At 44.2% G+C, this 22,804-nt stretch overlaps 1 protein-coding gene across 1 annotated transcript in view; it reads left to right on the top strand.

Moving 5' to 3' along the window:
• Nucleotides 1-21,356, top strand: part of VXN (vexin) — a 55,121-nt gene extending 33,765 nt beyond the window's left edge. Inside the window, exons 3-6 of the mRNA XM_086918011.1 lie at nt 5,284-5,446; nt 10,743-10,813; nt 14,290-14,369; nt 20,660-21,356. Of these exons, the coding sequence (XP_086774137.1) occupies nt 5,284-5,446; nt 10,743-10,813; nt 14,290-14,369; nt 20,660-20,843 (498 nt within the window). The 3' untranslated portion in view covers nt 20,844-21,356. The remainder of the gene's footprint in view (nt 1-5,283; nt 5,447-10,742; nt 10,814-14,289; nt 14,370-20,659) is intronic.
• The last annotated feature ends 1,448 nt before the right edge of the window (nt 21,357-22,804 follow it).

The following is a 22,804-nucleotide window of genomic DNA, read 5'->3' as shown; positions in this document are numbered from 1 at the left end:
GTGCACACAGCGAGATTGGGTAGTGTATGTGTGCTAGCAAGAAATGTCTAGACCTGTTCAGTAAAATTAAGCAAGAGAGTCCAAAAAAGTAAATTGCCTTGTACAGCTTGATTGTGACTCTTTTTAAGTCAAAGTGAGCCACATCTGCAAAGCACACAAATCTTTTTTGTAAACGTTCGCTGCTTGACTGCCTTTTGCATTTACCACATGCAAACTAATTCCTGCCCTGTCATCCAAGTGCAGGCATATGATGAATTGTAAGGTGGTCACAGTGGCCAGGTGCAATGTCTTGCACAGTTCACATACTTGTCAGAGCCAATAATCTTGGGGTACTGAATAGGCAGATTTTGAATCTCTGTCACCGTACAACTTAGTTGTGTTAGATGTATAATGCTTTTTAACATTTTATGACTGCGTTATTGTTGGAAAATCTGAAGTTCACCCTCCACCACCCTAAATTTTACTTACCAAGCTATGCCCATGAAGGCTTTTATACTGAGTGATATCAGTCGCGGCCGGTATGACTTGCGGGTGCGGGATGGGGGTCGCGCGCGGGGGAATCTTAATTAAAAATGTAAAATAAAGTTAAGTTAACTAACCTTTGTTGACCCGGTCTGTGTCGTCCGTCCTCTGTACAACAGGAAGCAGCCACAGGCAGCCTCCTTCCCCTCCCCTAAGCCAATCACAACGCTGCAATGGCAGCTTTGTGATTGGCCTGGACGCAGACCCCATAGGCTTCTATGGGAAGGCCATTATCTCTATGTAGGCTGCATGCAGCCTACATAGAGAAAATGCGGAGTAAATATGACTAATTTGGTGGGCCGACCAAACAGTCAGAGCCCACAACAGTGGGCAAGCCACTCCTCCCCTACCCTCCAGCAGACACACCTAGCAACCAAACCAAACCCTGCCTTCTGCTTTCTTCCAGTGCAAGAAGCATAAATACTATTTTATGTTTCTGCTTCTCGCACTGCGAGATAGCAGTGGGGCGACGCTCCTCTGCCCATATGGAGGAGCCGCACCTGAGTGATAGGTAAATCAACGCAATGCTTTTTATTGTTTTGTGTTGCTTTGGGTCATGTGCAAGCTCTTACTAAATAACTCCCTTAGTATCCGGAAAAAACTAAAAACTAAAATAAATCTGCGGGTGTAAATCTTCACAGTCTTGATTTTTTGCACCAGGAGCTCCAAAAATTCTCTGACAGATAACTTTGCTTGCGCCCTTCAGTTCAACTTGATGCACAAAACATTCTGTGGATGAGCCCCATCAGGATAAGGACCTATTCCGGGTTTTCCTTAGGTTTGGTGTTTGCTTTTTAATCTTTTTCTAGCTGGAAAACTATTTAGATTTGGAGAAACTCTTTTTCAGAAACCTAGTGAAAGTAAACAGCAGAATTCCACATCTTCAGCTTGTTTCTCACATACCGTATGATAGTCAGATAGCTTAACTATAGTCCCCGTGATTTTGATACTCTATTTGAACCAGGTCCGCACAGCATCTTGTGCACTTAAGATGAATTTAAGCACACAAAAGGATTTTGCAAATATAGCAACTCAATTCCAGTTCGCAGACTCAGGTAGAATTTTATTTCACAAGGTGCAATTATAAATGTGTAAATTCCACTAGTATTGTGGAATTACTACATTTGTAGTTTTAAGGTTACTGGTGGAATTCCGGGCATTTTTGGATAGAAGAGTCTGCAGAGCATGAAAAATGTAGGTGAACAAACACAAACACACAGGTTTGTGTGTAATCGCATACTCCTCGCTATCAGTGCTTTAAATGGGTCGGTACTGTCTGGTACTAACAGCTAGATTCATCAAGCATTTTTGCGGGCGCAAACGGTGCGAATCGCTGAATTAGGCCGTTTGCGCCCGCAAAAATGGCATTTGGAATTCATCAGTGGGTCATGAACTCGCAATTTGAAAAATCACAAACAATTGTGATTTTTCAAATTGCGATCGCATTTAACCCCTTAACTGCTGCCGACGGCCAACGGTCATCACGAGCACTACCTCCCCAGTGCTGCGCACGACTGTTGGCCGTCGAGCTAGCATTCGTTCTTCGAACGTTCAGCACTGGGCGCTGAACGTTCGAAGCTCTGATGAGGTTAAGGAATCTCAATTTGAGATTCCTTAAATGCTATTCATGAACCATTAAAAAAATTTGATTTCGCTATTTTTTGCCGCTATTTACCCCGAAGTCTTACTTTGTGGTAAATAGCGAACTGAGAAAAATGCACTTTTGTGCATTTTTCTCAGTTGTATGTTACACACACACATGTCCTTTGGACATGTGTGTGCGCAACATAAGTCTAAATTTACATTTCAGGGGTGCTACAGGGTGTCCTTTAGACACCCCTGGCACCCTTGAAATCGCATCCTTATTTGCGATTAGGAGCCCATCCAAAATCAGCCAGGAACTGTAATCAAACGACCTCCTGTCGTTGGTTACAGCACTGGAAGTAGGATGCGACCGAACCCTGTTCAGTTGCATGCCTATACCTTTCAATGGGAGCATGCATTCCGAACGGAAGGCATGCTTTCATTGAAAGAACAGAGGTGCAGTTCATCCCTGCACCCAGTGGCAGGCACCCCAAGGTGCCTGCCACCGGGCGCAGGGATCAACAGAGGGGCACCATAGGTGTCCCCTAGGCTGCCATTAGACAGCCTTGCACTCATGGGGGCCCTGCTTGGGGCCCCCAAAGCTGATTCCCAATACCTTTCTGTGCCGGAAAGACAGGCACAAAAAGGCAGTGGGAAACTGCCATCGTAATCCCTCGGCCGGAAAGAGCCGGCTGAGGGATTACGTCAGGGTTTCTGGATGGAGGACGGGCTCTCCGAGTCTGTCGTAACCCATGCGGAAATCCAAGTCGGATTCCCTTCCGACGGAGCCCATCGAAATGGCTCGGTTGGAAGGGAATCCGAATAGCAGATTCCATGCGGGCAGGAGGGCTCCGTCTGACAGTCGGAGCCCTTCCTGCCCGCATCGGAATCGGGCCCTTTGTGCATATTTACACATGTATAAATGTCAGGAATTGGAATACACCAAGAAATCTACGATTGCTGCAGATTTTCCGGAAGTCTTTATGGAACCTTTTTTCTTGACTGGCAGCCAATGAAGATATATGCTGGCTTGTGAGATGCGTTATCAAAGCAGCACCCAATACCAACTGGAGTTTGTTAGTCAGACCACTGGGAGCGCCTCTTTGCGGATCATAGCAACCATCATACCTAGAATTAATAAGTGCTCCACCTACAAATGCCTGTCACCTGCTGGTATAAAATGGATAAGGTTTTTCAATCCAACGACTTAAAAAAACTCTTTAACGGTTGCTCCAACTCAATTTTCACTAAAATATTCTCAGTCCATCCAAGCACCAAGGCGTTTGACCTCATTTGTAGGAGAGATTCTCAGGCACGTTGTCTAGGGCAGTAGATATGACATCACATCCTATAAGCCTTAATGACATAATTGGGTTAACCCATACCTCAGTCTGTTCCTCTCAACAGCTGACTATTTGTTGTGGAAGGATTAGAGGGTGGTCAAGGGAGGACATTTCAAAAAGTAAACATGAATCTTAAAACAGTGTACTATTTATGCCTGGTGATTAGCGGTAGCAGCTACAGCCCACTCATATTAGCGATATCATGATCGCATAGTTGAAAGTGGCAAGTTGTTATAGTAACTCAATAGCAGGAGGGAGGACTAGGTCTCACTTCTATGATCCATATCCGTTTTCTGTTATCACCTCATCAGCAACTGGCCACTGCATTGATTGCGCAGGTTGTGCATATACTGGCAGTAAATCGTTGTTCTAGGCTGTTTACCAGGATTAGCAATCTGGGGAATATTTAGAAAACAGAACAGTTCTCACCTCTTGTCCAAATTTCATGCATCCTGCATACTTCGTATTTTGATTGGCAAGAATTTCCAGAGTTTTGCCACTTGGACCAAGAATTCAGAGCTTTCTATGGATTTCCTTCCGTAAGAAGGGGTATGAGGATTCACAGTGCTAATCTCGAGCATATCACCCTCTTTTGTAACTATTGTTTGCAATTTAACTGTAAATAAAGTTGTTCTGTTCCATGGAAGGTTTTATGACCAATGCGGACGGCCCTTATCATCTAGCCATAGTTAACCATTCAAGGGCTTGTAAGGCCGGTATGTTTTGCTTGGGGTGTAGGCAGATACGAAGTCTTGCCTCGGCATTCTAGGTATGTTGTTGTTTGCATACAAGGAAACACAAGGCCCACAGGCATAGGCTCATGGTGTAGCCTACACTGGGCATCATGAGGGAGAGGATAGCTTTTAGCTTGTGTTGGTATCCAAGGTGCCCATTTGTTGTCAGTTTTTTTTGCCTTGTTAAATAGTTATTTTGGACTATTGTGATGTCTCAGCAGAGAAATATCAGAATGTGCTTTGTCACTGCTGTGACAGCCATATTACAAACCCAAACCTTTCAATTAAGACTATGTAGCATCATACCACCCTTCCGTAAAACTCTTTGGTACCTCTTCAGAGGGTATACAGTGCTATGTGAATGCAATTATAAAACTTGGGAGGCTACAGTCCCTATATAAAACGATTTCTCAGATGTTCTTATTAGAGATGAGTTGTGACATCTCTCGTCACCAGGAATAATGAAATAATACAGCTGCTCAACTTTTATAAGTTATTGCACATCACAAAGCGCAATTAGATCTAAAATTTAAACAATAAAAACTGAAACTGGCTTTTCATTCTTTTGATCTGTTTTTCTCAGATGAACCATGATCAGCAGAAAGAAAATAATTATAGACATGTTTATTTTTTGCATGTACAGATCTTAACAGAAAAAAATAGAATCTCTGCATGTTTTTACACATCTAGCTCACATGAAACTGATTCCAATATTTAAGTACAACAAATTACTAACTGCTTTTTGATGTGCTTTATGTCACACAACACAATTATTTTTTTCTTTATGCTTGCAACCATACCATCTACTTCAAATAAAAGAGCAAGATTTCAAGGTTTTTAGCAGTTTATGGGAAGGGTGGTGGTATGTCTATATATTATAAGGAATAATATACTCTCTGGTATATATTTAAAGGCTATTGCAAGTCATCTCAGAGTTTCATGACCACTACATGGTGATGGAACCTCTTGGTGATTTGCAGTTTCCTTGAAATCTTTGGCCATCAAGTACTTTAGCCTATGAATAATGCAGTATAATAAATGTTTTGCTGTCTACTCCACTGTTTCATTAATTTTATCACATTCTTCCTTCCCCCCTGTAGGTAGCAGCAGCATCTGATGTCATACACTTCTGGCCAGATGAGTTACTGCCCTGCCCGAGTGAGCTCATCGACATCCTGTGCAGGGATGATGAGGTGTGGCGCTTCGGACGCCTGCAGAATGGGCAAAAAGTTCTCTTTCCTGTCAAGTATGCTGCTAAGAAAAGTAAGTGCTCGCACAAGGTTTGTTTAATATTCATGCAGGCTTGGACAATTTCAATCTTGCGGCCTTGTCAGTGCCCTGGTATTCTCATCAGAGAACGTGTAGGTTATGCTCTACTGTTAACAGTCACCTAAAAAGCAATACATCGCAGGGTGGAGACACAATGCAATTAAAGTAGTTTAATTTGTATGCCTCATAATTTACTTCAGTCACCTAGAATGAAAATTCCTGAAATGGTGTTTCTCAATTTAAGGCATTAAATGGAATGTATGCGTTTACGTATGATTTTTTCCCTTATACGGCTCATGCATTGTTCAGTGACATTTTCTGTTACCTTTGTGTACTTAGAATAATGTTAGCACCTAAAGGATTGGCCAAATGGTATTTAAGACTAAAATACCCCGACTTTCATCCTTTGGAAATCCTGATGGCGCACAACAGGTCAATGGACCTTTGCCACCGTGGTACGGATAGAGCTGAAACGAAAACACATATCATGCATATATCATCAACTGTCAGATCTTTTATGGTCAGTCAATGATGAGAGGTTGGATACTTTTCAAAACCTTTATTTATCTTAAAGGATTAGTATGGTTTTGTCATCTTCATTCAAATTAGTTTGGTTTACAGAAATGTTGAATAAAAGGTTGATTAGTGACAACATAAATCAAAAACAGAGTGTTCCATAACGGAAATTGTCACTAACCTAACTAAAGAGCCTAATCTACCCTTTTCGGAGAAACGCCTACAGAGTCCCTTTTCAGAAAAGAAGAAGATTTTGGAGCATAGATAGAACTACCCATAAAGAGTCATTCTGGAAACTCAGCCGAGTTCCCCACAGCTGCAGTGGAAACCATCAGAATATCAATGGAAGAAAAGTGATTGTTACAGTAACATTGATAAGAGAAATGTTAAAAAAAAACACCTTTAGCAATTGCTGTCGTTAGCAAATGGCAAGGGTGCAATAGAGTGAGCAGAGTCATAAAGGGTCTCTTCCAAGTTAGACTCAGAGTTCAGAATGCGGAATCTTCCTTAATAAAAATCACACAATAATGTAACAAAACCTTGTGGGTGCTCAAATCTCTCCTCCAATAGAATCCGCTCATCCGATGGTGTCTTTAACATTTATTGCTTCTTCTACTGATTCCCACAGTAAACATTCCCACCGGCACATGGTAAAACACTGTTTCAAATGTTAGCAACATAAAGGAAGGTTCTCATGAGAACCCTGTTACCTGAGCTAAAGCTGTGTTAAATGCCTGTGGTGAAAACAAAGGGTAGTCAGATGCGCTGAAACAAATATATCAATGATGGGCTAGTTGAGAATACTTGAAGTATATCAAACTTTTTGTTCATTCTAACAGCCTATTCGATATGAATTACAGCAAGGTTCATTGTTATGTGAAATGGATCTAATATGGTGTGATGAAGCCAAGGAAACAATCTTGAAGTCAGCACATTCTTTAGCAAGATGCTGCTGCTAGGCAAAATGTGCTAGATAAACGCCTATTTAGCTATGAGCAAGAGTTGGAAGAAAAAGACTTTTGGGCCTAAATAAAGGGGCACATTTAAGAATTTTTCTTCGCGTTATTTTTGTTTACATTTTAAGGCAAGCACATTTTCTCTACATGTTGTTTTTATGAATTCTTTTTGCCACATTAAAAATGCATTCTAAAGAGATTCTTACATGTTATAAAGCAGGCACAGTTGTGTCATTTTCTATGTGAAAACATTTCTGCAACGGTTACACGCATTTTAAGGTGAAATTCTAGCATGGTCTGCAAGTCAAAAATATGTTTTTAAAATTCGTTCCTTACAATAAAACCTTTCAAACTTTAAAAAATGATTGCAGGACATTTTCTCTTTGAAATGCTCTTTATGCCGACAACTTGACAAATGGCGCACAACCAATTTAGGACAAGATCTACAACCATGGAATTAAATGAAAAACTATGGCCATACAATCCCAGCCTTCACATGCGTCTTCTACAGTTCCAGTGCCTCGAACCTTATTGTGCTCGGGCCCTCTCACGTTCATAATCAATCATGTCCTCTTTCCTTGTCCATTACTGTAACAGGTGAGTGAAGCCAGCAAACTCCACTGTGCACATTAGAATGTCGATGCAATTACCTCACCAGATCATGTGACTCTTACGCATAAAAACGAAAACAGATGGTTTACTATTGATCCCAAAAAAATCACCTTTTACCCCCAGTAAAATTATAAGCAATGTGGATAGTAATTTATCACAAAAATGCATAGTTTACCAATACTTGTACCAAAAAACAATTGAGGGAGAATACCCCTACCAGTTTCCCCAGTAAAGTGTTTTTTAAGTCCCCAAATTTTGCGAAACCATGTTACTCGTGCTCACCACCAGACACGTGACACAGCAGTGTCAGGAAAAAAGCTTCTCAACATTTTATGTGGTCTGACCTCCCTTTTTACTTATAACCATCTTTTCTGAGATTGCCCTTTATCGCCTTTATATTTATAGAATCATATTCCTCAGGATTCTCCTTTGTTGCCTTCTCTCTTTTGTATGCCTGTGGGTCCTATATGTAATATCAACTTTATATAAAATGTTCTCAAGGCACAACAGAAGTGTCTGACTTGCAGAAAGTGCTGGAGGAAGCTGCGTAATTGGGTACTTTGACAACAGGGTTCATCTGAGCTTGTGCATCAGGTGTCTAAGGCAGGGGAGTGTCGCCCCACTGCTCTGTGAGCAGGTGAAAAAGGAAAAATAAAATGATAGTAAGGCATTGTTATTATTATGTTCTATCTCTGCTCTTGCTCAGCTGATAAGGGGCGTGACGGGGCTGGCCTGTGTCACAGGAACAGGGGGAGGAGTGTTGGCACTCTTCAAAGTGCGCATTAATGTTTGGCTGGCTGTCCCGGGCCGGCCAAATAGTCATACGCACTTTACATGTTCTCCACCCAGGCTGCATTACAGCCCGGGTGGAGAACATGCCCGGGCTCCCACCCTCTCGGAGAGCACCGAACCACGGTGCGCAGACCAATCAGGACACTGCTATTAGCAGCATTGTGATTGGCAAAGAAAGTATGGAAGCCTGAGTCCTTCCGGTTCCTGCTTCCTGCCATGGCGTCATGGAAGCAGGCGAAGAGGACCAAGAGGCGGCGGCAAATAGTTAAGTGCACCCAGCAACCCCCCCCCCACGACCTGCTCCCCACCACCGTTAAATAGCAGCTGCTACTGTGTCTGAAAGAAATAAAACAGCACACCATACTCTTACAAATTAGAAAAACGCTGAACAATAAACAACAAACTATAATGAGACTTCAGATCAAAAGGAAATACAAGCTATTAGTGTTTATTTCTGCCACCCTGACAAGAATGGAATGGTAACACGAGTAAACAGCTTACATTATTTATAGTACCTAAGTGAGTGTCACAGATGTAGTAAGGAGACTGACCAATAAGTCACTCGCATGTAGTACTGTCCTACTACCCGACATTTGAACCTGCAGGTAGGCTGCTTAGGACGATGGCACCAATGTGGCAGAGCAGTATACTCAGAGGTACGTTAATTCCAGCTGTGGGCTTACTGATGACCAATCTACATAATAATGCTTTCCCCGTGGCTCCTAACCTGGGTCAGGAAAAGGGAAACATAATCTTGCACTCTTTGGATTGGCAGTATGTTGCAGCATACAGGGAGGTCACATGCCATTCGTATTGTGAACACAGGCTTGGACTGATGTCTGCTGGTTTTAGGATGGCACAGGCTTGGACTGAGGTCTGCTGGTTTTAGGCTGGCACAGACTTGGACAGAGATCTGCTGATTTAAAGATGGCACAGGCTTGGACTGAGATCTACTGGTTTCAAGATGCCACAGGCTTGGACTGAGATATGCTGGTTTCAAGATGCCACAGGCTTGGACTGAGATCTGCTGGTTTCAAGATGGCACAGGGCGGAAAAAATGTGGCCCACTGCTCCAAGCTGTTTCCCTGTACCTCAGCATGTGCTGATGTACATCTTGAGGACAGACGCGTGCCAGTGAAGGAGCAGAAGATAAGATAAAAGCCATCCTCCAGTCCCCAGCCATCAAAATTACTACTAAATAGGAGGCTCCCTTAGCGTCTTAGTAGTGGCTTCTATGTTTAACTAACAATTGGGGCAGATTCTCATAAAAGATAAATACATGTACTTCAGCCCCTCACATTCTACCTGGGCCTTTCTCACTTATCATGTCAGTTGTGGCTGAGAAGACCTTTCAATGTGTGTGTGTCAGTGGTCCCTTCTTCCATGACTATGAACTGCTCCTACTCAGGTACCCCAGCTACGTCAACCAGCCAAGGTACATGGCCGCCATCGGGTCTTCAAGAGACATGGTGCAGGCAGTAGGATGCCACTCTCCTTCCACCGGCAGATGCATCTGCCTCCTCTCAACTCCCCAAACCAGGCAAGGTAGAACAACGGCTTGAAGCTGCAGTGCTTTGCTCTCCAAAACACTGTAGATTTACATCAGTGGTCACATTCCTCAAATCACAAAGCCCTGCAATGGAGTAAATAGGGTGATGTCTGGAGCACCTTTGAGGTACAATTCAGCAAATACTTGAGAAACACTGTCGAAAGCCAGCATGATGGCCAGTTATTTCATGCTCCAAGCAGCCGCCTACAGCGATCTGAGTGCCAAATCTGAATATTGGCATGGAACACTCTTCCTTCCATCCTTGTGAGGATGGCAAATTGAGTACCTTAAATTGAGCAATCATAACATCTCTTATTTACAGTGCTTTGAAATTACATGTGGGACAAAGCGCTAAAAATACATGATATTGTTATCAAAGATGCTGCAGCCACCTCCAGATTTACTCTTGTGCAAGTCCTTTTGACTATGATATTTAAATCTGAAATGCTCTGGATACTATCTGAAGCGTGATTTGTGTGGTAAAGATGGGGACATGTATTTCTACAGACAGGAAAGAATGCACACCGATGTGCAGGAGTACTAAAAAGGTACCAAATGGTAGTTATCTGGGATCAGAACCGTTTATGTGGTGATACCAAGGCTCCCCTTTTAATTGTAAATCAAATAACCGTCTGTACTGACCCGTGACAAACTCTTTCAAACTGATCAAAACAGCGAATCAAATTCTCCTAGAAGCTTAAGAAATGTCGATTTTTTTTATTCTGTGAAGATGTAAAGGGTTCCATTCAGTTTTGTTTTCTGCCCTCTTCGGGTGTAAGTTTTAAGAAGGGATTCCAGCGTCTGCTGTAAAAAGTGAGTAATAGTGAAATGGGTGGCTAACTATGTTAACGCCTTCACGTTGCAGGAGACACATCAGAAACAAGAACTGCAAAGTCACGTGGCAACCACCCCGATGAAAACTCTGCAGCATCTGAAGTAAGCCAGGAAATACTGTGGTATTCGCAGCGTGGGGCTTTTTATTTTTTAAAGATGTGTCTTTAACTTAACCATTTTTAGGCAGTCCTGTTAGTGTTACAGGGTTTTCACTGAGGTCTGGCATCTCTGCTACACTCTCCCTTGTTTTTCCCTATGTGTTCTCCTTTACATCTCCATTTCAAGTTGTATTCATGTTCCAGTAAGAAGGGTATGCTCAGAATGTGTGCATGAGCTGTGCTGGCTGTCAATGCCCTTGCCTACTAGCTGACCAATCACCAGTATTCTCTCATCCTTTCACTTTTTCCATAGGCTCAGCTCTATTTCGATTTTCCATGCTGTCGGCTAACTTTAGTCTGTTGTTAGTTTTTATAGTACTTAGTCCTCAGACATCACATCATATTTTCCAATCGTTCTTTTGACAAATGTAACATCCTGTGGCCCTGGTGACCAGTTCAGCAGTCACAGATGCTTTTTCTTTGGTCCACCCGCTCGAATATTGTTCATGGTTATCTGCTGAGCAGATATTGAGAAAAAATCCAATGAAATTCAGTTTTACCCTAAACTGCAAATTTCGCTCTCAGGGAGTCTATTGGTTTCAGTTGATAATTTCATTTAGCCAATCACATTTCAACGAATGTTTCCACACGATAAACATGGCCCTAGGCCTAAAAAGTCATATCCTGCACATAGCTTCAGCTGAAACCGTCTGTAACTAGTGAAGTCAAATCTCCACCTGGCCCAATCCACTGCTATGGAGGACTTTGCCGCCAGAACCCCCAATCCATCATATGTTATAAGCACCAAGACTAATCCTCCTGAAGGGGACTCAACTCCGTGTGTGATATACGAAAAGCTACTTTATCACCTATATCTGCACTCCTTCATGTCGTACAACATGATTACACCACCAGCTGGTAATAAACAAATACAACCGGCTACTCCACAGTAGAAAACAAGCAATATACATTAGTAAACCTTCTATTATTCTAACAATGACAAACATATTTCCAAATATCTTATTGATAAAACCCATAAAAACAAGTGAGACACATTAATTGACCACACTAGCTGTGTGCATCTCTACTTTGAGGAGTGGGATTCCCCGAATAGCAAGCAGTACTGACAAATATTAGGACTGAGTCACCTTTATTATAAACCAACATTTCAGTGTATGTCACTTGGAGATGACAGAAAATCTCTCCCAGACTTCCTCCAAATTGTATCAAATACATCACTAGAAAACATGAGAATCGTGATCCTTGACTAGTAAGTTGGCTGAAGATATTTTCCTGAGTGTTAAATGTAATTTCCTTTAGAAATGTTACCCACTATTGTTTTCTGAGAACTAACATCACCTCAAATTCAAAATGGACATAGCATGTGAATGCCCAGCTAGATATACGGCAAGGTTTACTGACATTGCACAATCAATCTTGCTCATGAAGGTGGTAAATTGTCCTAATTAATCACAACACTATAGACCAATATATCACTAATTTTGACACTGAAAGGCCTGTCATTGGCCATGGAAATGCTACATAGCACTTATTTATTCATTTATTTATTTATTTTTGGCATTTATACAGTGCACTGTTACCCGGAGGTGTCCTGGCGCTATATGAATACTCCTAAAGGTTCAGCCAGAATGGGAATAATTGTAAAAACAGCCAGGTTTTAATGCCTCTCCTGAACGCCATCAAATCTGTCATGTTCCTCAAGGCGTGGGGCAGGGCATTCCAGGCCTTCGTTGCCCCCAACACAAAGCTCCTACCTCCCCACCGAGCTTTCTTTATACGAGGGACTTTAACCAAACGCAGCCCAGTGGACCTTAAATATTTGGCAGGAATGTACCATTGAAAGTACACTTCTCCAGAAAGTTCTGGAAGAAAATAATTGAGCAGGATTCCAAGATGGTGGTGTCCTGGTCCAAGGTCAGCTATGTGTCACGAAATTGAAGCTGAGGTCAGAGTCTCAAGTTACTACACATGTTCTTGTACTTAATTGGCAAAGGAAAATTAAGCAATTATATTGAATGTGGAAAATAAGAAAATGCTATTGGTTTTCTGTCTTTGGACAGTTCGAATATTGTACAAGACTTTAATGAAGAGAAATAGAGTGCAGCCTGCCAAAGAACTTATTTAGCCACTGCAGCTATGCTGCAAGCACTGAAACTTTGCTGTGCAAGTGCCATCTTTAAACTGACCACACCACAAAGCTTTTTGTTTTTCAAAAACAATTGTCCCAAAGCAGGATTTTGTGGTTAAAAAACATAAATATCCCGATGTGCTGGGAGATGTTTCCCAACACGTCGGGGACCTCAATCATACTCCCTGTTCAGGACCACCAAACATTCTGTGGAGGTCCCAGTGGGTAGAAATTACTTCATACATCTGCCCTCAATAGATAAATAAGACTGTCTGAGTTCCATTAACTGACAACCGAATGTCAGTTAGGCCACGTGGGTCAAATGTTTCTGCAAGCAGAGTCTCCAGTGGTGGAACCATGCCATGGTGGTTATCCGGACACAAAGGCATGATTAAGGCATTGACCGTGCATCACTGGGCCCGTCCCGCCGCCACACCACCAAAGCCGTGGTCCGAACGCCCACCAGATTAGGAGAGATTCCTCCTGTCTGGGGGGCTGGTTTTTGGTGTTCCCACGGCAGTGCCTCAGAAAATGTGCACCGCACTGGGAACGCCAAAAAAATTCCTGCACAACATGGACTGAAATTCCATGCCATGCAAGAACTGGAGTGCATGCACATGTTGTGCCCGCCTGCATTCAGCCCCATGCGGAGGAGGAACAGGGGACCCTGCAGGGCCCCCTTTGTTTCCTCTCCGCCATGGTGTACAAGGAGTAGGAACCCTCCATGAGGAACTCATATTATTCTTGGCCAACCATACTGAGGCCTCCTGATCGCTGCAACACTGCCAGGGAACGGCAGATCCCTGGTGCCTGCGGTGGGGAAATGTCGGTCCAACCACCCTAATCGTAATCGGCCCCTTAGTAGAGCAGGGACCCTGTGAGTTTGGCAGACAGGCTACTCTGCCACTTTTTTGGCAGAGAACCTTACCTAACACACTCTAAATAAACCCCTGAGACTGACCTGTCCTCGTCTGAGACCTCTGTAGGCATATGTCTGTCTAAAAGGTGCCAGCTCGATGTTACAGTGAGTGAAGCCGAGATCCACTTCATGCCAGGCTGCATTTTGTACAATGCAGGACTCACAATGGGAATAGATTCATAACACAGAGCCTGGTTCTACTGAGGCTTCGACTTTTATTTTTCAGACGGTTTCAGTCATGATATAAGATATTTCGCAAAGGGTGTAGCTATCAAAAATTGTAATTTTTTGTGTTAAAAATATGTTAGTTGTTGATTGCCTTTTGGTGGCTTATTTGTACATGATCTGGTGCCATAGACATTTATAATTAAAAAAGCAATTCACCAAAGATCTTGCTTATTGTTTGATCTAGGTTCCTCCAGCTGTTCCTGACACGGTGACGCAGTGCAGCCCAGTCCAGGAGACCCCGCCGGGCAGTCCTGTGACGGAACAGTAAGTCCGTTTGTTGTCACTTTTCCAGGGGTCGACTCTACCCTCACCCCAATAGCGTCGCTGAGAAGAATAAGCACGCGCCTGGTGCAGTCCGCCGGGAATATGAAAAGTAGCAGGTGGCCCGGGTCAGAGGTCACGTCCCAGGCACAATGAACTGCAAGAGGCAAATGTCCCCGTTCCTCACAATCATCCCCAGAAACTCTGTGCACACACAGAACTGCAGGTTCAATCGCCTGAACCGTTATTATAGTATTGTTGCCCTGTTGTTCATACGCTTGAGAACTCCACATGCGTTTGACATTTGACAGAAATCTTTATGCAAAGCACCTCATATACATGCAAACGACAATTGTGTGCACTTTAAATGTGTACTTAATAATCAGGAGGCGGGTTTTTCATTCAAAGTAGCATTCAATAAATCTACAGTGCACAGTCAGTGAGCCCCCTCGCCTCTGTGCCTGCGTCTGTACATCTGCGTATGCAGAGAGACAGAGTGTTTCCTCGTTTGCTGGGGGCCACAACCCCATGCAAATGAGGGTACCCCTCCCCCTCCTTGTGATTAAGCCTGGGCGACCAGTATTACAGCAGGGCCGCACAAGCGTCTGCAGCATCCTTCTGTAATATCAAAGTGCCCCAGCGGTGCAAAAGAGGGTAAAATAGCTGTTATGTGACCCGGGCTCTTCCAGTAATATAGTCACCTGTGTAAAACATACAACATACCACTTTTCGTTCTGCACACCTCTTTAGACTAGTGACTATTTTATATATACATCAAATTAGACTTGTCTTGCAAAAAAACTTCAGTTCGGCAAAATGAGCTTATAATACACCGGTAGCAGTCAGTGATTGAATTTGTATCACTTTTCCAGATTAATATCAGAATCCTCTTATACACCATTATATTTAACCCCGCACATTTTCTGTTGCCTTCAAACGATGTCCGAGATAGTGCATTTTCTAAGATCAGACTCGTTCTCATCACCTAGAGGATCTCGCATATCTCCTAACAAAATATGATAGAGTTGCCCCTCACATGTCCTTCTTCTTTCATTGTTCTTTAGACACAATTTATGTATGTTTGCTGAAGACTATACACAAACCTATGTTGTCAGAAAGATAACACCAAGGGCCATATGTATCATCATCACCATTTGCGAATTCTAAATAGCGAATTTTAAGGAATCGCTATTTAGAAATCGCTAAATGGTATGTATGTGCAAAATCGCTATTTTTTTTAGCGATTTCCAATTATTCCTTATTTGCGAACTCACAATTTGCGAATTTGCAAATAAGGATTCATTTCCCATTCATTTCTATGGGCCAGGAAGCCCATAGAAATGACTGTGAAATAATTCTCAATTTGCGAATTTGCAATTTGCTAATCGCAATTTGAGAATTATTTCAAGGGTGCAGGGGTGTCTCAAGAACACCCTGCTGCACCCCTGCATATTACATGTTTGTGTATATGGCGCATATACATGCCCAATGGGCATGTATGTGCGTCATATGCCACCCTCACAAATGCACAATTGTGCATATTTACAAGAAATCGCAAATTACCACCAACTACAAGTTAGTGGTAATTTGCGATTTCTAAACCTGAAATCGTAATTTTGAAAATCTTCATACATAGCATTTAAGGAACCTTAAATGCTTAGGCAAAATAAGGAATCGCAATTTTTTGCGATTCCTTATTTTGCTAATTTTTCATACATTCCAAAATCGGTAAAAAGGCCGTTTGCGATTCGCTAAGGCCGAAATTCGCAACGAATCGCAAAAGGCTTGATACATATGGCCCCTAGTGTTTCATAGCAGAAAGGCTTTCTGCTTTGGTCCAAAAAGTTAAAACTAAATATAGACTTCCAATGCTGCTTTTTTAGGTCTGGTGTTAGCCAAGAAGTTTAAATTTGATTAAACATATATATATATATATATACGTCACTTTCTAATAGAGGCTTTCAGCCAACCCTCTTCGTTCATTGGGGTTGTTGTGTAATTTACATTTTAATTCCACCCACTACAGCCTACAGTATGGGACAGTATGGCACCTCCTCAGCGCCTGACATCGCCATCGCCATCCCAGACGGCTACAAGATCATCCGAAGGGACCGCATCAACCACACCGGAGGAGGCAACGCCATCGTCCACAGGAACACCATCCGCATCACGACCAACACCGATGACACCCTCGCAACCGCCGAGCACCTGCACTTCCAAGTCCACATCAACTCCAAGACCACCCTTAGAGGCACCCTCATCTACAGACCCCCTGGACAACGCACACAATTCAGCAAAGACATCGCCGACTTCATCAGCCCTCTGCTCCGCTGACTACATCCTCCTAGGGGACCTCAACTTCCACCTGGAGAACAACAACGACTGCAACACCACCACCCTGCTGGACAACCTCGCCAACCTGGGACTCAAGCAACTGGTGACCACCCCCACCCACTACGCCGGACACACACTCGACCCCGTCTTCTCATCCAGCAAGGACATCGCCTTCAGCCACGCCACCGGACTCCACTGGACGGACCACAGCTGCGTCCACTTCAGCTTCGCAAGGACCACGATCCACCACCACCAGCAACAGGCTGCACGCAGGAACTGGAACAAGATCACAGCCGACCAGCTCGCGTCCTCCCTGAGCATGAACCCCTTCCACCAGCACAACGAACCCTAGCCAGGCGGCCACCAACCTCACGAAGTGGATCAGCGACTGCGCAGAGAGCTCGCCCCCCTGAGGACCCCGCCCAGCAGACCCGGCAGCAAGAAAGCCCCATGGTTCACCGAAGAACTCAAGAGCTCCAAGAAGAACTGCCGAGTCCTCGAGAGATCCTGGCGCAGAGACCCAACACCGGACAACATGACTGCCCTCAAGCTCGCCACCCGAAAACACCACCAACTCATCCGCGCCACCAAGAAAACTGCATTCAAGGAACGACTGGACAACAACGCACACAACAGCAAAGAACTCTTCAACATCGTCAAAGAGCTCTCCAACCCCAACGCCGGAAACAACGACATCACCCCTTCGCAAGACCTCTGCAACTCCCTCACCTCCTACTTCCACAACAAGATCGCGGACATACACAACAGCTTCAGCACTCAACCGACGAACACCACGACCGAACCACCGCCCCCCACCACCACCCTCCACGCCTCCAGCACCGAAGACACCGTCCGCACGATGAACTCCATCCACTCCGGATCTCCGACCGACCCCTGCCCTCACCACGTCTTCAACAAGGCCGACGCTATCATCGCACCCCACCTGCGGGACATCATCAACACCTCCTTCGACACCGCTACCTTCCCGGAAAGCTGGAAGCACGCCAAACTCAGCGCTCTACTCAAGAAGCCATCGGCTGACCCCACCGACCTCAAAAACTACCGCCCCATCTCGCTGCTCCCGTTTCCTGCAAAAGTCATCGAGAAGACCGTCAACAAGCAGCTGGCCGCCTTCCTCGAGACGAACGGATCCCTCGACCCCTCGCAGTCTGGCTTCCGGGCCAACCACAGCACCGAGACCGCCCTGATCGCAGTCACCGATGACATCCGAGCGCTGCTCGACAACGGAGATACAGCGGCCCTCATCCTCCTCGACCTCTCCGCGGCCTTCGACACTGTCTGCCATCGTACCCTAGTACAACGCCTCAGCAACGTCAGAGTCCAGGAGAAGGCACTGGAGTGGATCATCTCCTTCCTCGCCGGAAGGACACAGAGAGTCCGCCTCCCTCCGTTCAGATCTGAAGCCAACAAAGTAATCTGCGGCGTCCCTCAAGGCTCCTCGCTCAGTCCAACCCTCTTCAACATCTACATGAGCCCCCTCGCAGACATCGCACACCAGCACAACCTCAACATCATCTCCTACGCCGACGACAGCCAGCTGATCCTCTCCCTTACCAACGACCCCGCCACCGCCAGAGCCAACCTTCACGAAGGGATGAAAGAGGTAGCCGAATGGATGAAGAACAGCCGCCTGAAACTGAACTCAGATAAGACGGAAGTCCTCATCCTGGGATCCTCACCCGCCGCTTGGGACGACTCCTGGTGGCCCCCCAGCCCTAGACAGCGCACCCAAACCAACAGAACACGCACGCAACCTGGGCTTCATCCTGGACTCCTCCCTCTCCATGACCAGACAAGTCAACGCCGTCTCCTCGCCGTGCTTCAACATCCTGCGCATGCTACGTAAGATCTTCCGGTGGATCCCCACCGAGACCAGGAAGACGGTCACCCAGGCCCTCGTCACCAGCCGTCTGGACTACGGCAACACCCTCTACGCCGGAACCACCGCCAAACTCCAGAAGAGACTCCAGCTGATCCAGAACGCCTCAGCACGACTCATCCTGGACATCCCCCGTCGCAGCCACATCTCCGGACACCTGAGAGATCTGCATTGGCTCCCGGTCAACAAGAGAATCACCTTCCGTCTCCTCACCCACGCACACAAAGCCCTACACAGCCAAGGCCCAGGATACCTCAACAGCCGCCTCAACTTCTACGCTCCCAAACGCCAGCTTCGATCGACCAGCCACGCCCTCGCCGCCGTCCCCCGCATCCGTAGAGCCACCACAGGGGGACGGTCCGTCTCCTACCTCGCCGCCAAGACATGGAACTCCCTCCCCACCCACCTCCGCCTGAACCAGGACCACCTCGCCTTCAGGAAGCAACTCAAGACCTGGCTGTTCGAGCAGTAGCAGATTCCCCCCCCCCAGCGCCTTGAGACCCTCTGGGTAAGTAGTGCGCTATATAAATGCAATGATTGATTGATTGATTGATTGATTGATTGACAGTGGGTCAGCCCACTTTTGCCATTGGCTAATTCACTGTGAGTGGCAACATTCTGCATCTTCTCAACAAGCACATCCGCACACGAAGTAGTTGCCTTCAGTACCGGGGGCTACTATATGAATGCGTGCGTTGCAGACCAAAAAATGCCTTTGATTATAGCTACTTTTTTTAGTATGTGTTAGAGCCCGCTAGCTTCTTTAAAATAAAGGTTTATACAAACCATGACAAAAAAAAACAGTTTTCATTAAACATAGGTACTCAGGTTAAGGTCCAAAATGCAGACTGGCCGCCTCACGCTCATCGTTTCCTCACAGAGTGATGCTGAGTGGGATGCTTACATCATAGAATTAGAACCATATAAAGGGTATTTATGTTCAAAGAAAACTGGAAAGTGAATTCACATAAAATACCAAGGCTCGGATTCAGAAAGATGTCACAGAACGCAGTTCATCACCCAAAGTTGCTGCACTGCATGACACAGAATGAGCAAAAAAACTTATATCTACAGAAATATGGCACTTTCGTGCTCCCTCCTTTGCACTGGCACAAAATCAAGCTGCCTAGTGCCACGCACAAACCTTTGTACCATAGCACAGGGGTGTGTGTGTGATGCCTAGCATAGGTTTACTGTGCCTAGATACGTTTTTAAATGTTCCCACTTCGGATGTGTGCTGTACAATACAGCACACATGCAAAATGGGAAAGGTTCGGAGAAATAAAAGCATTTCTCCTTTCAATGCCTGCTTCAGAGTGGCGTTATTTTTGGGCGTAAAACCCTGTCTACTAATATTAATAGATACAGCTGTGTGTCAAAAATCATGGTGGTTGCCCTGGAACGCACAAGTACCACCCATGGAACGCCCCCTTGACGCAGAGTAACCAAAGCAGCGATTTGCGCTCCTTTGAGTTACTTTCAGGAAACTTTCTAGCGGAAAATAAGTTTTGCACTAGAAAGTAAATTCTAAAAAAGCACATTTGAGATGCAAACCAAGCTCAAAATGTTTGTAAATCTGGACCAAAGTTTCGACACGAGCTGGAATAAAGTAGTAAAATCCCAAAACACATATCAGCTGTGTATGCTATTAATGAGTGGATCTAGTGGTTGGCCTTTGAAATATGAAACGTGCAGAAAAGAGAAAATCAATATTTAAAATGAACAACGTAGATTGTTGACATTAATAAAAAGAAGATTTTTTTTTAAACTATGCTCTTTATCTGAAGTATGATAGAGAGAGTAAACCCTACTTAAGAAGTGCATCGAAAATGAAACCAAAGTATGAATATAATTAAACCCACCTGTGGAGTATCTGATTAAGTAAGGCTTCTGGCACCAGGCTCATTCTTCATAACCATACTGTATCATACTTCGGGGACGTCTTCCATGCCCTTTTATTTCAACATATTCATTTTAGTAATTTTTTTGACTACTGTTCAGGATACGGCACCATGACTGCTAAAATTGACGATCCACCTTTTCTTCTTGTCACCTGCAGACCTGTTGACTGCCGTCATCGAAACACTACAGAAGACCAGGCGCAGCCGGAAGGAACGGATGCGTCTTTCCTCTTGGAGCGCATGCCCAGTGGGACGCCGAGCATACTAAAGAAAATGTGGATGAGGCACAAAAAGAAGGCGGGATATCTTGGCGCCAAGAATGGTGCTTTTGAGGCAGACTGAGTGGTAATGCTGCTGGTGCTCTTCCACTTCTGGAGTGGGAGCCATTTTGCACAAGGACTATGCTGGAGTGCCTCATCACAAGTGAGACACAAGGTTCCACTGTTTCACTAACCCTTCCACAGTCCGAGTCCAGTCTTAATATGTGTGTTTTGTCCTTGTTCACACACTCTACTGCCAAAGGTGCTGGATGCAGAATACATAATTGTATTTGTAGGTTTCTGACTCCAGCTTTGTTAGATTTGTACCTAGGGAGCTAGTTTATTAATGTTATTTATGCACTGATGTGATGACTGCAGTTGTGTATTGCACAATCACTACACAGTAGACATAACAATGATTGCCAGCCGATGGTCTGTCAGGGCAGCCAATAGGTCAAGCCAGAAGTTATAATCAGACTTGGACAGCATGTTGGAGGCTTTGTTGGGTTAAGAGGGAGCACCTCACACACTTCGGGCCTGAGTCACAAAGGTAAACGTATACTTTTGTGTAAATTTTCGATCGTTTGCTATTCACGCAGAGAATATACGGGTAGTATCTAACTTTGCATAAAAAAACTTTCCTTTTATGTGCTGAGACTCCGCACTCGTAAATATACTACTCGTACATTTCTATGTGAATAGCAAACAATCATAAACTTACACAAAAGTGTAAGTTTACCTTAGTGAAGAAGGCCCAAAGTATTTAAGGTTTACAGGGGAAAGAGGTTTCATCTAATTCTTTGTTCTAATCTGAGTAATTGTCTACTGTTAATTCAAAGGAAGGTCAAAAACAGCCAGTGTTGGAGCATCAACCAATCTTTTCCAAAGACAAAAAACAGTAATGTTCAATGTAATCCCAAATAACACATCAATCCATGTATATGATATTGCTAGACAAACCATTAGTAGCCACTGATGAAGTTCCTTTTGGAGAGTTCCTTCAAACTTGTTTTCAGAGCATTGAGATGCTGCATTGACCACATTTGCTGGCAGTCTAATGCCTTGTGTGACTGTTTGCACTACGTTAATCCTTTCCTCTGGAAGTGACTGACTCTGTCCCCGCAACCTCGATGGATAGCCAGTGTTATCAATTTAGCGTAAGAGAACCACTATAAAGGAAGAGGCCTACAGAGACAGCTTTATTTTAAATAGAGGGGGAAAATCCCATTGTATGCTATTTTTCACTAAGAGACAAACGGTAACTGGCTTTACCTCACCTCATGACTCAAGTCTTCGATGCGGTTGGTCCATTCATGTGGCTTATAATAATGTCCTGGCTACAATTGCTTCTGGTAATGCAGAATGACACAAACCTTTTGAAAAAGTGTTAGAGCACACTCCTATCCACCTTGATATCTATGAACGCCTCCTGCACTATGTCCTGACTTGCACTGTCTTTGGCCTAGGAGCTTATGAAGAATATGATGTAGCACTAAACACAATCCCAATTGTCTTTTAGCACTTAAATACTTGGTGTTTATGTGAGCATACTTGAAGGCACTCATGATATCATCCTTGGGTGGATGTACGGGTGCGTCTGCCAGGCCAGTATTCAAAAGTGTGCCCTGCACGTTACACACAGATCTTGACACATGACACCTTTTCTACAACTGGTATTGCTTTTCTTCTAGGGTTTTCTGATCCTTTCTTAAAGGCAAAACCAGTGGTATTATATTGCTGCCTGCTTGTTTCCGATCAGCAGAAATGTTGCTCCTCGCTTTTAGACTCTCCATAAATTATTAATCTGTAAATTCTACAATAAATAAAAAATCTATGCCAGAAATTAGTCTATTCAGCAAGCACTGAAATGGTTGTGCTAGAAAATAAATTGTGTCAAACTAATCTCTTTTGTTACCCCAATGCAGTTGACATTAATTAGGCTAACATTTGAGAATGAAGCCTACAACCAACTAATAAGTAATGCCACAAAATCAAAAATGTTATTACAAAAATGAGTGGTGGATAGCTGAAATTAATTGCCTC

This window comes from Lissotriton vulgaris, chromosome 4_1, assembly GCF_964263255.1.
Source record: "Lissotriton vulgaris chromosome 4_1, aLisVul1.2, whole genome shotgun sequence".
Lineage (NCBI taxonomy): Eukaryota > Metazoa > Chordata > Amphibia > Caudata > Salamandridae > Lissotriton > Lissotriton vulgaris.
Note: the sequence above shows the minus strand (reverse complement) of the source record. Positions and strands in the feature narration are given on the sequence as shown.